Source organism: Phoxinus phoxinus (genome assembly GCF_949152265.1).
Source record: "Phoxinus phoxinus genome assembly, chromosome: 4".
Lineage (NCBI taxonomy): Eukaryota > Metazoa > Chordata > Actinopteri > Cypriniformes > Leuciscidae > Phoxinus > Phoxinus phoxinus.
In genome coordinates, this window is record NC_136879.1 from 35,173,435 (window position 1) to 35,193,234 (window position 19,800).

Consider the following 19,800-nt stretch of genomic DNA (forward strand, 5'->3'; position numbering starts at 1 on the left):
GGTCAATGAAGGACCATAGCGGCATTACGCAAATTTGTAACAAACCTACGTAGTTTCGTGGAAGAAGCAAGACTGGAATTACTGACAACTCGCTTCAGGCAGTTCACAATCGGTTCTTAAAACTCCTTTTATCATGCACTTTGATCTTTGAAACTTTTACATTCACAATCAGCTATATTACACACTACATTAAAGGTAATTTCCAAAAAAGTATAATAGGTACTCTTTAAATCAGCATTATGCCACAAATGCTTTTGATTGAGCTTAAATTGTACTGAACCTGTAATAGTTTTGTTCACGGAAGAAAAAAATCTGATGAATTTGGAATGACATTAAGGTGAGTAAATATTGACAAATAATGAAGAATTGTAACTCTCTCTCCATTAATGGACTTTTAAACAGCTTGAGATGGAGAGCACCACAGACAGAGGTGACTTCAGACCAATCGTAAGTTAATTTGTATGTTTAGCTGGGAAACAGAGCCGAGCTTCGTTCTCGTCCTTGTGAGACGCCAGCATTCTTCACTCGCTCTAATTGTTTCCATTACGTTTCAATTTGTTGGACTCGGACAGAAGGGCACTGGCTAAATTAGAGGGCTTTTGTTATGCTATGCATTGGAAGCGACAGCATTTTGGAGTGGTAATCAGATCAAATCAGGCAAACTTGTGCTGCGAGCCTTATCTGCTTCTCTTGTTAGGACATCTTAATTTCTCAGAGGCTCTGGGATGTAGTCGGGTTGCCATCGCGGGCTCAGAGGTCGGATTAATCAGACAGGTTAGGCGACATTAAAAGCAGGGCTGGATTTATGCGTCATTAAAAGCGTCTATGAGAGTCAGTTTACTCTTTTAAGGGGATCTCAAAAACACTGTCAGAAATATTTCACCCCAAAGTCAAAAAAAAAAAAAAAAAGCTTAAGGAAAAAGAAGCATATTTCTACAACCATTATAATTTGCACTGGTGCACTATTTTTATGATAATTAAGTCCCTAATTCTCTGTGAAAAATAAACACTGATTTATAATTGCTATATCACTGATATAAAAGTCAACCTAAAATCAAAGTTGAAGTTGAAGCAGTATACTTTTTCCTTACAGATTTTTTTTTTTTTTACAAAAACATTTAAATATATCATGTTTTATATCAATATTAACATAATGTTTACATATATATATATATATCACTTACATACTGTTGTCCTACTGCTAGTTTAATTGCTTCTATTGTTCTCATTTGTAAGTCGCTTAAAAGTCTGCTAAATGAATAAATGTAAATGTAAATATATATATATATATATATGAAATAATTTACTGTATGCTGGATTATTTATTACTGTAGTGGTAATGCATACATACATACATAATATATAGTGCAGGTTTGCTGTTGTTTTTGACAGAGCAGGGGACCATCTACAACTTCCTTGTCAAAAATATATTGGCTCATATGCATAGATATGAGTCACACACTCTCTCTAAGTCTCCATGCGCTCTTCTTCTTCCTTCACACAAACTCCAAGTCATCCGAGTGCCCTCAAAGTGCAGTCTCATCTGTACCCCAACGCAGAATGAAATCGATAGCAGTGTCGGATGAAAAGCCCCAGATAAATACTGCATGCTGGGCAATGTCGTATGAAAAAAGCTCAAGTTAAAGAGCACAGTCTTTATGCCATTCTAAACACTGATCCTGAGTCAGTGAAGTGGACACCTTTGTGCATCAGTGAATAAGCCTGCTGGAGCGGAGCCGCAGAGGGTCATCTGGGGCAAAAGTGTTCAGACAGCCCGATGCTGCTGGTCTGGTAAAAAGCCTTGTATTCTGGGTAGCCTTGTTTAGCAATGCATGCCGATTCTCCATGGAGGCTGTGCGCTCAGCACAAACAGTCACCCCTGTGGTACACAGGGCACATACACTTTTTTTGCTTTTACTGTATAAGACTAGTACCTATTAAATAAACCTTTTTTCCCCCACAAGAGTATATTGTATTCAAAACTCAATATCTATTTTAACTGACCCGTTTGTTCAAAATTCCTGATTCATGTACATTTAATTATTGGGTTGGTTCACACAAAAACTTAAATTCTGTCATCAATTACTCACCCTCATGTCGTTCCAGAACCGTAAGACTTTTGCTCAATTCACATCTCTTCAACTCTTTATGAACTTTTTGAAGCGTAAAAGTGGTAGTTGCGTAGCTGTCAATGGAGGGACATAAAGCTTCAAATTCAAAAAATATATGCATTTGTGTTCAAAAGATGAACGAAAGTCTTACGGGTTTGGTCCGACATGAGGATGAGTAAATAATGACAGAATTTTCATTTTCGGGTGAACTAACCCTTTAAGGTTTCAGTTTTACAATGGATATTAAGATTTTGCAGTGCAAACAAATAGTTGAATCATTTAAGGACCAAGCTATTATTTTTGTGTAACAATCCTTTTCAAACCATTATGAGCCAAAGCGAATTGGTTTTAAAGCAAAACACCAAAAATATGACATTGGGAACCTCAAGTGGTCAGGATGATTTTGAAGACTCGCAACTATTCTGTTTAACTCGGCGTGATCAAGTCACATGACCAGTTTAAGACATCAAAGCATACAAATAAAGTCTCGTTGAGCGCTGCTGTCCACTTCTGTCGAAAGTCCTGGCTTGAAACTCTATTCTACTTTTTGTTTTGTGTTGATAGACTAAGTAAAACCGGAGATATGATCATTTCAACTTTATATACAAATTTTGTAAAAAATATTGACGCGTTTGTAAAAGAATGCAAGATGGGATGCGACAGACGTTGCATTTATTCTAATAACTTCGTCGGGTTTTGTCATGAAACAAAACAGAGAAAAATGTGTGAATCTGCTGACTCTGCTCTTCAGGCTGCACATTTTAGGGAGTGGAGGAGGAAGAGAGACATAGAGAGAGAGATATTATTGCTAGTTTTTGGAAGAGTTTGAGTAGATTTTGAGAGTAGTTTAAGAGTAGTGTGGATAGTTTAGGTAGTTTAGGAGTAGTGTAGATAGTTTAGGAGTAGTGTAGATAGTTTAGGTAGTTTAGGAGTAGTGTAGATAGTTTAGGAGTAGATTTAGAGTTTTTTGTTGAAGGAAAACGAAAACCTTAAAAAACAAAACAAAAAAAAACAACTGATGTTTGTTGTAAATAGTTGTATGTATGTATAGTTTGATTTTGTGTTCATTTTACCTTTTGTATGGTATATTTGCACTATTTAGGAACCCCTCTTACTCAAGGAATGAAAGCCCTGTAATGTAGCTGTCTGTGTAATTGACCTATGGCTAAGCCACGCCCCCTCCACTCACTCGGACAAACAGTCAACATTCAGTGACAGGCGCTATGGCAGATGTCACAGTAGGAGACATTTTACAGGAGGCAATTGATGATATATAATCTTTCTGTCTCCAAAAATCATCTCGAAGTCACCAAAAGGGCCTTAACTATGCATCTTTGTCAAGATGTATTGTGAATGAGTCGTGAAAGGAGGTGTAATCCTCCTTCAGGCGTCGCAGAAAAGAAATTGCGCTGCAGCAAAACTTTGTGTTATTTTAATCTGTCTCTGAGGTGTAAACTGTTTTGGTAGAGAGTTGTCTAAAATGTTGTGCTTCGATATGTAATAAATGGTTCATGATCAAATTAAATATGTACAGGTTTAAGTTGCATACGTTTCCAGGACAAGCCTTTTTACCATCTTTACCAAGAGTAGCCTACCTCTCCGTTAGTTTGGTGCTACAGTATTTACATGAATCATTCAGCACCACATTGCTAACATTTGTTATCTCGGTTATTTACAGATACGTTAATGAAGCTAAGTGACATGATGATGATGTACAACGCAGCTGAAGCTAACGTTAACGTTTTCTAATGTCAGGCTAACGTTACGTTAGAGATGTTAAAGATAACGTTCAAATACGTTGTTGACTTTCCTTAGAACAGATATAGACATCCTTGTTTAATTTATCCACGTTTAGTTGGTGTTGTGGTCGATCGCATAACTTACTCCAGAGCAGACACTTATCTCGGTTGAGATGTGGCTTGGGAAAGGGTAAAAAAATACACACCGTCGCCCAGCCTCTCGGGATACCTAGTGTCGGAGTTGCATGTACCCCATGCACACCGTTTGACCATTTTAAACTTAAAATGACAAGAAAAAACAAAAACAAATGAAAACTGACTAACTGCAATGCATTTCAATGGACGTAGAAGCAGAGAATGTCCGAGTGTTTTGGGTTAGCTATGCGCACTGTGATTGGTTCATCGAGTTTGGGGGCGTGGCTTAGTCATAGGTTAATTCTACATGAAGTGTTTTGTAGAGTTTCTAAGCAAAAAAAAAAAAAAACGCCTATTGCCACACCTGCTTTTTGCTGTATATAGTTTGATTTGATCTCAGTTTTACCTTTTTTATGTTGTATTTGCACTATTTGGGAACCCTCATACTCTGGGAATGCAAGGCCTTAAATATAGCTCTCTGTATTGTGTGCAGAAACTGTTTTAAAAAGTGGCAAAGCTAAAAAGAAAAAAAAAGCCTGTGGCTACACCCGCTTTTTTTTTGTAAATCATATTTTTTTGTACATAGCTTGACTATATCTGAATTGTACCTGTATATGTTGACATTTACAACTTGTGTTTACATTTTAAACCTTTTAAAATGCTTCATTGAGCATGTTTGTGTTTTTTTGTAGTAAAAAAAGCTATAATTTTTCTATTCGGATTTTGTTTTTTGTGTAATTTTGGGTCCAGTATGTTGATACATCAAAGTGAAAAACTAATTGTCTGGTCATATAGGTGATGTTGTGCTGAAAACAATGATACCAAACATTAGTATGGTAAACATTCGTTTAGGTCGCAAAATAAAAAAAGTCCTCAAAAACGGCCAAAATATCCCAAGACTCCGAAGAGTTAACACAGAGACAAATGGCATGAACCAAACTGGTTTCTAGTTACTTCAGATGATACAGAATTTAAAATGTATTTTCATAAAAACGTCCAATTATTATATCTAGCTAAACCCACCAATGGGTCAGACACATAGTAGTGAACAGATATAACAAACGGCTGAAATAAAGGGTTCAAACTGATAGTTTGATAAACTGTGGCTCTCTGATCAGTCTGATAGATGTGCTTTGCCTTGTGCTATTGCCAAGAAAAGAAAAGAATCACAAAATCTCTCTCTATATATATATTTATCCATAATGAGAAGACCTTCATTAATATGCATATCCACAGAAACAGCACAGAAAGAACAAAGGAATGCTTTAGATCAACTCGCAGAAGAAACCCTAATTAAGAAAAATGATTGAAGAATTGCCCATAATTATACTTTTAATTATGCACACTCACAAAAAAAGACAAAAAAACATGACCACAAGTATAAAACGCATCCCAGTTTCCAAGTGTATGACAATTTATAAATATCTGCCTAGAAAAATTTGAATACGCCCTATTTATCTGATCCACAGCTTGTCAGTCTAGATTTGGAGCTGGTTCTAGACGCAGTATCTTTAAATCTAATTCCCCAGAGAAAAAGATAGAAACACGTCTTGCTTCCAAATTACAAGCAGGGCAAGTGCGTGATGAATGATGAATGAGATATTTAGCACGATATGGGGCAAACAAACTGCCACTATCCGCTGGGAATGTATTGAAATGTGAGTAAAATGAGGTAAGTTGTCAGTTACACCAAAGTTCCTTTAAGGCAAGTCATTTCACTCGGCGGCCATCTTTGAAAGGCCCCTTGGGCAGCTGTTTCAGTCACGCAAGTACAGCTCCTATCTCTTTGAATGGGGAAACATCAAAATCTCCGAAGCTGTTCACCAAGCTTATGATTCAATTTCATATTTGAAATCATCAATTAAATCTGACGACAACGGTCTCATAAATTTACTTTCTTAACGCTCAAATCATGACAAAAAACTGCAGAGCCCGCCAAAAACATTCAATGCACATTTGCAGCATAGCAACCGGAGCTTATAACGGCAGCTGCAGTGACGCAATGAATTTACCAATTGCTGATTGGCTCTTTTATTTAGAAGGCGGGACTTATTCCGCCATATTGCACAATGCATTTTCTCCCATTCATAGCAATATAAGCGCACCGTCTTTGTATAAAGTCTTTGGTTACACTTACAGCAGGACTGCACGTTAGTTTGGTTCATGATGTTGAATGTAAGTGAGCTAATTGCACATTCTCTTTTATGTTATTCATCAATTTATGTTACACTCACTTGAATCCATTTGTCTGGAATGGCCATGGACAGGCGATAGTCAAAACCGAGACCTCCTTCTTTGACTGGACGGCAAATGGTGGGCATACCGGACACATCCTTAGAAACACAACAATTATGGAGAGGTTAGAAATATTGTTAAAGGAATAACTCAGCCAAAAATCAAGTGTGGACTGGGTATGTGGCTCAAAATGGCAAAAGTAGCTTAAAAGTATTTTAAAAGTGATTCATATGACTTGTGCGCTCGCCATACTTTAGAAGCCATATTATGACATTTAAAATATGCACATGGTAATTTTTTTTTTTTGAAAAAAAATAAAATAATGTATTCAAAGTAAGTATTTCAAAAATATATTTTTAATATAATGAAAATGTAATTATAATGATGGCTAAAAGTTAATTTATTTATTTACATGGAGTGGAACTTAAAAACATCCTTAAAACATTTTATAACATTTCCATTTCATATAATTAATATTTTATACATTACAAATAAATAATGTATTGAAAAATGTGATTAATATAATTAATATAATGATGAAAGCAAATTTATTTATATACATGGATGGAATTGAACTTAAAAAACATCCTAAAAACATTTTATGCGTTGAAAACGAATCATGCATTTTTGAAAAATTGACTGACTCCAGTCCTATTTGGCCTAATAAAAGTAAATATATGCATGGAGTGGAACTTAAAAACATCCTTAAATAATTGTATACATCAAAAACGATTAATGTATTTGAAAAATATGTTTTGAAATGTAAAATATAATGATGACTCCAGTCATATCCGGCATAATAAAAGTTAATTTATTTATATACATGGAGTGGGTCGCCTCACGGGGGCGGACATGTTGGGATCACATGACCAGCCAAATGTGTTATTGCTGACAAAATAAAAAAAACTCATTCATTTTTGCTAGTAATTTCGTTGACTAGATTAGCAGTGGTCTCCAGCCATGCTAGTCTTTTCTGCAGGGTATCACATAATATGCAGTGCTGTGCAAAATGGAATTAAACGCTGAATGCAAAAAGTAGCTTTCAGCACTGTGGCCCTAGTTTTAGTTATATTTGTAGTCTGTTTTTATGCTATTTAATTGTTTCCTGCAATGTAAGCAAACTTTAGTATTCACAGTCCAGCTCTATCAATGGAGCTCATAAAAGAGAATTAGATGATATCTCTGGTGGGCGCTGTCCACTAATTACAAAACACAGAACAAAGTAAGTAAAAAGTAAGTGGTCTCATTAATCATGGCTTTAGACAGAGCCACTGAGTGCTAATTTAATGCACTGTGTCCCGTTGGCTCTGAAGGTTAATTCTGTCTTTGTGGAGTTGGGATACAGTGTCGCTGTTGACAAGATTAAGGTTATCGAGCCATGACTAAAGGTATTGTGGTCATTTCGGATGATTCCGCCGCATATTAGAACAGAGTAACCAGTACAGCAAGAGAGACAGCTTTCTACTCATTTAAATAGTTATTCACTGATCTCATTTGTGCTTTTGCATATTTAAACTAGCACAAAAGAGTTGTTGACAGTGTTTTGACGTGTATTACGTGTATTACATTATTATTTCTGGTACGGCCACTTTTCACTACTACTTTTTATTAGTATATTGTCACAGTCGGGTGGAAACTTTGTATCTCCATATTTTGTCAATTTATTATAAAACATTTTTTTTAATAAATCATTACTATTGGTCACCATTTATGTATGTCTGTGGGATTTACAAATATGTAACCAATGAAAAGTGTTAAAAAGAGCTTGTGACTGGACCTGGTAACTCCATTGGATCCTCAAACTGTCAGTCAAACCTCATAACTTCACTCACCTCTATTGTGAATGAAGTGTCGCACGCAATTTGGATTCTCTCTGCTTGTTTGCAAGGCAAGGGTAAATAAAGAACTGTTTCTTTCAATAAGTACAGCGTTTTCTTTACTCAAGAAACACTATGTATAATTAGGCGAATGTTTTAAGCATTTGAGGAGCGGAGAAGAGTGTAGTCTAGCATTTGTTGTCGAGTGATAGCCAGAAGTGTCATAAATAGCCTGTGCGTAGCACTTTATCTTTAATAACATTTTGACCAAATGACAGGAAAAAAAGACTGAGCGCCACGTAGCTGCAGTAAACTTTATAACTGATCAAATGTAATGTGATGCACTTACGAAACACGTATGTCTGAAATTCTCAAAATTCGCTGGTCGAAAACCTTGTGACTCCATTTGAGCTTGATTTTAGTAAACTGTTAATAATATAAAGATACATGCAAGTGTCTGCCCATAACGGCACAATATTAACTTTGACATCACAGTGTTTAAGTATTTAAAAATACAGTGGTTTTCTTTTACATTTCCAGTAAAGTGGCGTTCGTGAAGATTTTGATTTCCACCCGATAGCGACGATATGTTGTGGTACCTCTAATTTATGGTTTTAATAAAAAATTTAAAAATACAAATAAATAATTTATATGCACATATATATACATATGGACTACTATTCCAAAGTTTGGGGTCAATACGTTTAAAAAAAAAAAAATGTATACTTTTATTTAGCAAGGATAAAATTGATTAAAACGACATTAATAATATCACAAAATATTTCAAATAAATGCTGTTCTTTTGAACGTTCAATCCATCAAAGACAGTTATAGTTATTTCATAAATAAATGGTAATTTAAAATTGTAATAATATTTATTATAATTAATAATAATAATAATATAAGCCTTGCTGACCATAGGATACTTCTTTCAACAATAACAAAAAAAAAAAATTTGAATGGTAGTGTATTACACATATTATATTACCCATAATTAATATTTTTTATGCAGGTCTTGCTTTCTCAGGCAAAGCTATCGCAGACCTAAGAGTTTGAAATAGAGCTCACAAGTTGTATGGGGATTGTCTAAGAAAACCTGTTTGAAAACAGTCATATTTTTGCAGCTTTAAGTATAAGCCATGGCTTTTGCGAACTTACTGTAGAATTACTGTCATGTCAAAGCATCAGAATAAGAACAGGAGCAATTCAGTTAAAGAACTGCTGACATTTCATAAATACTCTTCATGCTCAGCTTCTATGGTTCAGTGTATTTCAGAAGAAAACATATGCCTTACCTCTGCAATAGTGATGCAGTCTGGATTGAGAGCGTGCAAAATATGGTTTGCCAACATGAGGTACACAAGAGAGTCCTCATCTACTTGAAGCCCAAAGTATTCAGCATAATCCCCAGAAAATCCTGTCCCTGAGCATCAAGGAACATGAAGTTGAAGTCAGATATACCATAATTGACAGTTCAATTTTGAATAATAATTACCTAGCAAATACACAAAACTTATTTTAAAAAGAGCTATGAAGAAACCAGCTTGCTACGACACTGTTTTTTAAGTGAGTCTAATGTCATCTTTCATTAAAAGCAAGTAGGATTTAGTCAAAGCGATTGCAAGCCTACCCATATTCATTAGCAGTGGTACAAAATTTAAAAGAAAAGAGAAAAATGTCAGGGTAACCTTTGCCACTCAATTTGTGTAATTAATTTCTTGCTTGAAAGAACTTGTATCACATGCTTTTCCTTCTTAATTCCGTTCATATATGAGAGTTTACGTAACACTGTGTATGGAAAATGCCCTTGGAACGAACGCTCTTCCAAGAAAAGGCATTTCTACCTGTCCTACAATAAGAGCCTGTGACATTTACACGGGGAGAAGGTTATTGTGTATGGTAATCATAAGTAAAGTACATCAAGTGTTTCATTTTCCATGGACGTACCGATCCCATGATGATGGTAGAGCATAGAAGTGACTCCATCGAAGCGGAATCCATCAAATCTGTACTCCTCCGTCCACCAGCGCAGGTTTGACAGGAGGAAACGCAAGACCTCCCAGCTACACAAACACAAACAGTTATTATGCAATTCTGACATGAATACTACAAACTGTGCGCACACACACACATTCATCTTAATTTGCATTATACACCTGGATGTTATTTATTCCTGTGATGCAAAGCTGAATTTTCAGCATCATTACTACAGTCTTCAGTCACATGATCCTTCAGAAATCATTATAATATGCTGATTTGCGGCTCGTTCTATTTGAGGCTGTTCTCGTCCTTAAACTGGGAATCATGCACTTCTAATGGCTAGATGAATCTGCAGAGGTCACGTGGTACAAGTAAGAGCTCTTCGAAAATTCCTAGCTTACAAGCTGCAATTACGTGCTCTACGAGGACGTGAACGCTTTATACAAGTTGAAAGATGCCGTAAACATTTACATTTACACATTCGGCAGACGCTTTTATCCAAAGCGACTAACATTGCATTTCAAGGTACACATTTACATTCTTATCAGTTCTTGCTTTCCCTGGGAATCGAACCCATGACCTTGACGTTGCAAGCGCCAACGCTCTACTGTTTGAGCTGTTTTAACGTGATGTAACGTGATCATCAAACATTAAACGACATATAAATCAAAACTGCTTAAAGTAACCGAATAAAATGTCGAACCCATGAAGAGGTATAGGACTGTGCAGCTTTGGGTGTGTTGATTGTAGCAACATTGACTGCCATCTGGTCAAATTAGGGAATCGCGAACACTTCATTAATTTGCCTGAAGACCAGAGGTCTTCGTCTCGTTCTCCCATTCCAACATGTAACCGGACACCACACATTCCTCACGCCAGGACACCCACGTGTCTCCAGAAGCACACACACACACAAGAGACTTTTCTTCAAGCGAATCATATTTAAAACATTACCAAATGCATTCTGTGTTGCCATTTATATGTCATGACAGGTTTTGGGATTTAATGTAAGTTTTAAAGTGTACTAATCAAAATCTAAATGCTTCTAATCTGTATATTTTATGTAACTTCGTTATCACATAACCTTAATTTGAAGTGTTTGATGTCGTTGTAATTCTCTAAATCTAACGGAGTTGAATCTCGATTATAGACTGCAATGGTATGATTATTTCTATATGAATTCTTGCCAGTCATAGAAATGACTAGTCCTGGAGCTCTGTCATAAACTACACAGACTGGGGTCTTGACAAGACAAAGGAAAAGTCTCCCGCTCTCAAATCACTGAAGGTGATTGGACCATCCACCAGGAGAAGGCGTTATCCTTACATTCCTTAAAAGCCAAACGCTCTTCCTGCCCTAGCCCCTTCCTGCTCTTACTACCCGACCTGGTCATGTAAAGTCTCCGATCCTGGAACTCCTTCCAGGAGTTCCCTCCACTCTTTTATTTCCTTTATAAAGTGTTTTTTGTTTCCTTTTTAAATTCTCCTTTGTTCGTTTCCACCTACGAGTCGAACGAACGAAGCCTGAATTCCTTCAGCAACTTCCCTTCCAAAGAGACCTTCTTCAAAACTCCCGCGAACAGCTTGCTCTGGCAACAAGCACGCACGCCTCAGCACGAGCGCGCGCACTCTGCTCCAAGAACACGCGCAGGCTGAACACAGCTCCACACAAACAAACTTTGCAAGTATCAAGCTCTACGAGTTTTAATGTTTTAAGGTGTTTTGATTGATGTCTCTCTCAAAGGTCTGTGATGTTTGCTGTTCTATGGTCACACGTGACCATTTTCTCTCTCTCTCTCATCCTCTCTTTATCTCTCTCTCTCTGTCCCGCAATCAAATCGAGCGCGGGCCCCAGAGCACTCTCTCCCTCGCTCCCTCTCTCTCTGTTCCGCATTCAAATCGAGCGCGCCCCGGCCCTCGATCTCATTCTCTCCCTCTTATTCTCTCTCTCAAACGCACGACCAAAAACCTCTGTAAATCGCTCCCCGCGCGTGCGAGGTGTGCGTTACTACTGCTAAATAGCACCAGCTTAAAGCAGAATAATCTCTCTCTCTCTCTTTATCCCTCTCATCTGTTATTCGTCTTGTTTGTCCACATGTAAGATATGTACAAAACTATAATCAATATGTGTAATCCGTTATATTCTGTAGTTTGCATTTATTAAAACAATATATTCAAGACTGTGTCTGTGAAAAAAAACGCTCGTAAAACCACAAACGTCAATGAGGTAGATTAGAGCTACCGCGCTCCCTGTTCACTACATTAAGTAGTTTTTAATTTTATAAACACCAGAAATATTAATGTTCACGGCCAGAAGGTTGGTGTTTCTTGGAGTTTATAAGGAAGGATAACTTTATTGAGAAATTAATCACTTAATCTGACGGTTGGTCGCTGGACGAACAACGATTTGATAATTACATTAATTTCCCTTAAAGATTATCTCGCAATCGAAGTTAAGTAAGATTATTGATATATGAATGAGGAATTATAATTCGTTGTGATTGATTATTCATATATTCATATAATCCACCTTCACTTTCGACAATTTAATGTAACTGAAATATGCAAAATATTAATCATATTCATGATTAGTTATTAAAATTCCCTATGGATCATTTGAGCTAATTCATACGGACCCAGGAGTCCGAAGCATAAGGTCTACATGATGGACTCAATCTACTTGTCCAACAAAAAAAAAAACGGGATTTTCTCAGTTTTTTTGTTAGATATTTTTGCTTTATTTTAAATTAAACTTATTGACATTCAATTGAAGTCTTAAAAAAAAAAAAAAAAAAAAAGCATAAAGCTAAAATTAATGTTTTTTTTTTTTGTTGTTTTTTTTTAAGCAGAGGCTCTGTCATTTCTTTTGATATATATTATATGTTCAGATTTTCATATACCGGTAACAAAAATTCTGGAGGCTACGAAAGTTTTGTATAATTGATAAAAAATGCTGGCGGTGGCTGGGAACTTTTAACAACAACAACAACAACAAAAGAAAGCACTGGATATATTTTAATTTGAACTACTGATATATTGAGCATATTTTCTCATGACTTCTGAATAAACATGATTTTAAAGCAGGGTTCTTCAACATTACTGCATGGGTCAACCAACTACTGTTTGATGTAACAAATATGCGTTTAACCAAAGTGCAATGTTAAATGAACCTCAGCAAAAGCTTAACTTTCAGGTAAATGTAGTTTATGACTGAAAATCCATTAAAATAATGGTAACACTTTATTTTAGTGTCATTGTTACATGTTACATTCAGTTACTATAGTAAAAACTATAAATGCATAATTACATGTAACTAACCTTAAACCAAACCCTAATCCTAACCCTATTTAGAAAGTAAATGTAGTTACTTAATATTACTCTGTTACAATTTAATTATTCATTTAAATACTAAGACACCCTAAAATAAAGTGTAACCAAACGAATCCTTATTGATGTTCAATGTAACATCATAAAGTAATATTTGTAAATACATTAATATGCTATTAAATGCATATTATTATACAGGCTTAAAATATATGACTCAAATTTATACAATATGTAAAAGAGGGTCCCTGACCTGTCTCTGTTTTAAATTGTTACTCCTGAAATATCACAAACAGTTTTAATAAGACCAGCATTCAGTTCATCGTAATGAATGGAGCAGTTTCCGTTATGCAGTGATTATGTGTACAAAACTTTCTGGAAGACCTGATTTGTGGCTCCAGGTTCTCCGGCACCAGGCAATATAATTAATCCAGCTGACATCATCACTTTCTGGGATGTGTTGCTTCCCAGATGGCGAGAACTCTGCACTGCCTGGAAGTGCGGTATTATTACGTTGACAGAGTTAGGATTTCACATGATACAGAGTGAAACAAACCTCCTGATAGTGCAGCGAGCATCGATCACAACTACACTCATGATACAGCAGCACACAGACTATTTGGCTCTAGAATGTGAAAATAAAGGTTGTTTTGCGCTTTCTAATAGGAAAGGGGTTCTCAACTGCAACAGATTATTAAAACATTATGTGAAAGGTGATGATCCACATTCCACAAAAATTGGTATCATTGAGTGAGTGACTATAACTGCTGGATCTGTTTGCATTGAAGGGATAGTACAAAGATACTTCACCAAGTATAACATGTTCCTGGATCAACATTGATGATCCTGGAACAACATTCCAATCAACCAATCAGATTTGAGTGACAAGTTTACAGTTTATGTCAAGTTTAGGCTTTCAACCACGGTTAGGCGCTTCTACATCAGTGTTATTCACCTATCATTTTCCTCCGATTTTAGGGATAAGTTACTCGTATGGGTTAGGAATAATTTTTCTGACAGGAATTTTGTTCCAGGATCAACCAAATATGTTGACCCACAAACATGTGATGAAACATGAGACCCTAAAGAGAGTTCTCAGTTCAATGAGTTATTCACTTGAATCATTACAAATTGAGCCTGTTTAAAAGAGACGGTTCTTGGTTTGAATTTGGAGAATTGTTCACTCGAAAACCACTGATTCACTCTGATTCATGAACAAAAGACTTTCGTTCACAAATCAGATATTGCAAATCAAGACCAAATACCAATCCAAGTTGAACATAACAGCAGAGATGAAATATGACTGAATTTTAGAATACCGGTAGTGTGGTTAGTTAAGGTGAAGTCACAGTTACCACTCACTCTTGAAAATAAAGGTGCCAAAAGGGGGTTTTCGCAGAGATGCCATAAAAAAAAACATTATTGGTTTCCTAAAGAACCTTTAAACAGTTCTTAAAATAACCTCTCTTTTTTTTCCATTTAAAAAAATCGAAATAAGCTTTTTTCCCACTAAAAGAGCCTTTTGTGAAATGAAAAGGTTCCATGGATGTTAAAGGTTAATGGAACCATAGAATACAGAAGCTTTATTTTGTGCTGTTCTACACATTTTTCACAGTCAATATTTCAATAGGAATACATGCGATTGGCAGTTTCGCATGAGGGTAAAAGATTTCCCCACACATTTATCATAACAGGTTTAAGTTGACCAACAGAAAGCTGCTTGGTTTGAAAGTGACTTCTGTGTGAGCTGTGCTTCATTCATTGCTACTAACTGACAAATGTTGTCCGTAGACTGTTTGATTACCAACAATCTATAAAATATCGTCTTTTGTGTTCATTTTTTTCATTTTTGGGTGAACTATCCCTTTAAGAACCTAAAAAATGTGGTTGTGAACCCCTGCGTTAATTTACGGCTTAATTTACGCAAATGTTTTGAAACCCCCTTGGTGATTTTTTTAAAAAGCTGCACATACATGTGGGACTCAGTCTGTTCAAAACCTCTATGAATACCAATACGTTCAAGCTATAGTGAATCCTCATCGGGTATCCCAATCAGCTTCCTGTGGCATGCGGCTATGAGCATAAATTATCCGTCAGGATGAGAAATTGGAATCAACTCATCTCTAAAGTATGTCTGTATCCTGGTGTTTGGATGATATGTGTAGGCACTTGTGACCAGCCCCCTCCAGCTGAGCATCCTCAACAACTTGGAGTAATGGCCACGTTGCCATAGAAACTTTGTTAAAATGCGAGCGCAGGGGTCCTCTGGCACCGTGAGAAGCGCACACAGAACAAGGTAAAGCACCTCAACCGTGTGAAGCCAAATTAAAGAGCGCGAAAGAACACCATCATGCCTGAGAGTTTTATAAATGCCAGGTGCTCCGATTCGTGGTACAGCATCCTTAATGTTATTGTCAGAAGAAGGACAATGTGACACTTACAATGCTGCCGGTTGTGGCCAGAACGATAGCTAGCATTAATCATACATCTTAAACTGTATTCAACTGCACGAACGCTCTTCAACCTCCATTCTTCTCTTCTAAACTTCTACAATGCCAAAAGGCCCAGGTAGCAGAAAATGAGAAATATATGGAAATTAACCATCTTTTGACACTCACACTGGCACTTGAAGATTTCCAGAATGTCTTATGAACCTTGTCGCACATGCAAGTGTGCAGAACTGTGAAGATGTCTGATAACTAGAGATATGAAATTTATCAGCCGATTATTCAGAATGAATTCGGCCAATAGTTTGTTTTTTAGGCAAATTTATTTAAACCTACATCTATAATTAACAGTAAATAAGCTCCTGTCTGTTTTTTTTAAGCTAACTAACAAACGGATGACTTTGCTGAGGTAAATGCAACATTAAGTGATATTGTTCACAAGACGAAACGAAACGGAACGAAACACTGATTGAGTGATTGCATGAGACATGATACGGATTTCAGTACAGCTGAACTGTAACTTTCAACTTACCTTCTGATATCCATGCATGTTTTTCTAGATATAATTTGTATTAAAGTGGAAGAATAGACTCGAGCTCCGCGCTGCTGCTTAAACTGAGGCGCTTCAGTGATCTGCCACGTCACATTTAAGAGCGCCAAAACGCCATTTATTGTTTGCATTTCGTGATAAAATTTACAGAATTTGAAAGATGACACTTTGTTTGTTTTTAGAAGTAACAATGCACAGAGCTATTTGCGATTATTTGGTGAAAGGCGCGCTACAAATAATGTTTATATAGGTGCAGATCTGGCAACCCTGGCTTGAACTACGGGTGATTATAGGCTCAAATAGAGCCTGCTTTTATGTAGCTGTTTTTAGCTGTTAATGCATTATTGTCGCATTAACTTGCCTTAACTAACTCAACACAAGAGATTTTCCTCACACACAGTGCGAGTTGCAGACAGTCATGTTTTGCAGCACCCTTTTGATTGACAAGATATAATCGGCACTGATCATCTGCTTTTTTTAAACAATCAGTGACAGATAGAAAATAATTGCTTTAATCGGCCGATACTGATTTTTGGCCGATACATCGGTGCATCTCTATAATATTAGCTTGCTATAAGGAGCAACAGCCTTCATTTGGAGTCATTCCATGCTTTGCCTGATGTATTCAGTGCCGTGCTGATCTAGGCAGCAACATTCATGTATGCTAAATCAAATATATGGATACAAGTCCCCGTCGGACAGGCGCAAATCCCCCAAAGCTTCTTCCAGGACTGAGCAGTTTCCAATTGGTTCTGCATGAGGAGTGAATCAGGCGCCGGGGTAGATTGTAGTTTTCCAAGCCATGGGGGAAAATGCTGATGCAGATCTCCCCGCCGTCGTTTCATAAAGTTGCAAATGGCAAGTTTGCAACTCAGGGTTTGCTATCCCAATACTAGGGGGCTGTGGTAATCTGATAAGCGTGCGGCATGGGCGGTCACGCAGAGCTGTGAGCGATAAATAGATTATACTGTGATCAACACACATAGCAAAGGCCAAATACACAATGCGTTATCGTGGGACTGAGGTAATGCCTCCCTGAGCAGGGCCATGACAAAGCTGCACCTGCACATTAAAGCCATAAGAATAGCTGTTATTCCTTATGGGCAAGTCCTGTCGGGAAGGTTATCTGACAGGGAGGGTATGCGGTGGGTAAAAAGCCTTCAGGTGAGATGGTCTGTGAAGGTAAAGCAGGGATACTTAACTTTGGAAAGCTCAAGGGCCACACAGAAGAGTCCCTTTAGCCTTAAGGGCCACACTTAATTTAACTAGTTCTTTTATATTAATGAGGTAAGCAGACCATGGCTGGTAAAAATCACTGTATGAGTAATTGGTAATAATTGGTAATAATCTTGGTTAGTAATTTCTACATATGATACATTTAAAGATTTTAAGTTGTATAATTTGATATAAATTAACGTTTCTTAAGCGAACAGGAAATAACAATGAACAAGCGAACATAAATATTAACCTAAAACTGTAAAGTTTAAAAAGAAAAAAGAAAAAAATATAGAATATATAGCATTTACAACATGAAAATATAAATAAAATTAAGTAGAAATCAATTAGATAAAATATATTGCATAGATAAATAACAGGTCCCACTCCAAATATATCATAATAAAATGTCACATAATTTGATTAAATTAATTGATCATGTTTATTATGGTGAGCATACTACATAATAATAAATTACTATTATGACTAAAAATTAATAAGTCCAACGCTTGCGGTTTTGTGTTTGATGCACATTTAACATGACTTTCTATAGGGAATGAAATATTAATCAAGCATAAGATTAAATTTAATAAACAGCCGTATTGAAAAAGCAAATGACAATAAGCAATTCCAAGGGGGTCCTCGCACCATCTGCGCTTGGGCCCTAAAAAGTTCATCTTGCAGTTGCCCAGTAAAGACCTCCAAGCAAAAAGACATGTGCATTGTGATAAGTGGACATTTCAGAAATCATATTAAAAGTATACTTCAACTTTTTGAAGAGCATGGATAATTCACTAGGGGGAGCAAAAGACGTAGTAGAACATATACGTTATGGGGGGAAAGGTCTTACAAAGCCATAAATCAAATATGATAATATATAAACTTTATAGGGTTAACATAGAATGAACAAGGTACTGTAAATTGCAGTTGCCACAATGCTGACATCCCACAGGCCACAAAATGGCTTGAGGCCAGCGTGTTGAGTAACGCCGAGGTGAAGGAACCAGTTACCGACAACACTATGGCTAGAAATCGACAAATGGACCAGTTTCCGTCTTAACCAGATTACACACAATTTCAAGGGTGTCTGGAAGGACGGTAAAATGCCGTTTCATTTGATTATGAGTCTCCCTTCGTGATTTCCCAACATCGCTACCATTTACCATGAGCATTCAATGACAACATATACGATGAATATCAATGAAATGGCATGCATTGGTAGTCAAGCCTTTCAGTGCAAGAAAGAAAAAAAGCCATGCGACATTTCCAGGAAGCCAAATAGCTGATAATCTGCCTCAACACCACATGCATCCTTGGGAAAAGAATGACAGGAAAAAGACAAGTGTGATGATAAACATAAAATGACCTTGCTTCACAGTATGCCAAATATGTCATAAGCACTGGTTCACAGACAGTCACGAATTAACATTACAAGTATACTCTAAAACCGAGGATAATCTCTCAACGGGGATACACTGACCTTATTTGCATTTGCTCTACCTGATATTGTTATCCAGTCTCAGGTGTAAGGAAGATCGCAGGAAGAGGAAAGGTATAAATCCCTGTATCCTCAACATTACAGTCAACCTGCATGAGGACAAATAAATTTACAACCTTGACAGGTCATTTCACACAAGGCGCAGCGGTGAAACGACGGCATCTGACAGTCTGAGAGATGGCAAACAGCCGGGCCTTGTGGGATACGACGGTTGAGGCACCTCATTTCACGCATCTCACATGCTGTGCCTGTCCTATCGGCAAAACGGCTTCTTCACTCATTCAATAAGAGACAAGCAGCGCAGATTAATGTTTATTGGGGAAGAGATGGATAACACCTGGATAAAACGATGTGACAAGTGCCATCGTCGTATTGTTTTTTTTGTTGCATAGAGGGCTCTGGACTTCATCCAAAACTGTCAGAATTAGCATTCTCCATCGACATCCAGCTGTGCCTCTGGTGAATTCCAGGCATTTGTCTCAATAGAAAGTTTATTAAGTCTCGTGGAGAGGTGTTGGGTGAACATGCAACGTGTCCTGATGAGGAATGAATATTCTGTGGAAACGTGGCTGGGGAACCTCATGAACTTTATCCACTGTTGTCACTGGAAATCTTTCACAAAGGCCAAGTATAATTCCCGCTTATTGCACAGCATACCAAGCGTGCCCCGTAAAGTCATTAAACCTGCGCATTCCTCTTAGTTCAGATAAAAAAATAAAAAAAGAGCAATACGCATTGGTGAATGTAATG

The 19,800-nt window shown here is 36.9% G+C and overlaps 1 protein-coding gene across 1 annotated transcript in view; it reads right to left on the reverse strand.

Annotated features, from left to right (window-relative positions):
* gbe1b (glucan (1,4-alpha-), branching enzyme 1b) overlaps positions 1 to 19,800 on the reverse strand; it is a 140,347-nt gene that overhangs the window by 76,120 nt on the left and 44,427 nt on the right. Inside the window, exons 8-10 of the mRNA XM_079609304.1 lie at positions 9,985 to 10,100; positions 9,333 to 9,460; positions 6,220 to 6,318 (exon numbers count right to left, since the gene is read on the reverse strand). Coding sequence (XP_079465430.1) covers positions 6,220 to 6,318; positions 9,333 to 9,460; positions 9,985 to 10,100 — 343 coding nt within the window. The remainder of the gene's footprint in view (positions 1 to 6,219; positions 6,319 to 9,332; positions 9,461 to 9,984; positions 10,101 to 19,800) is intronic.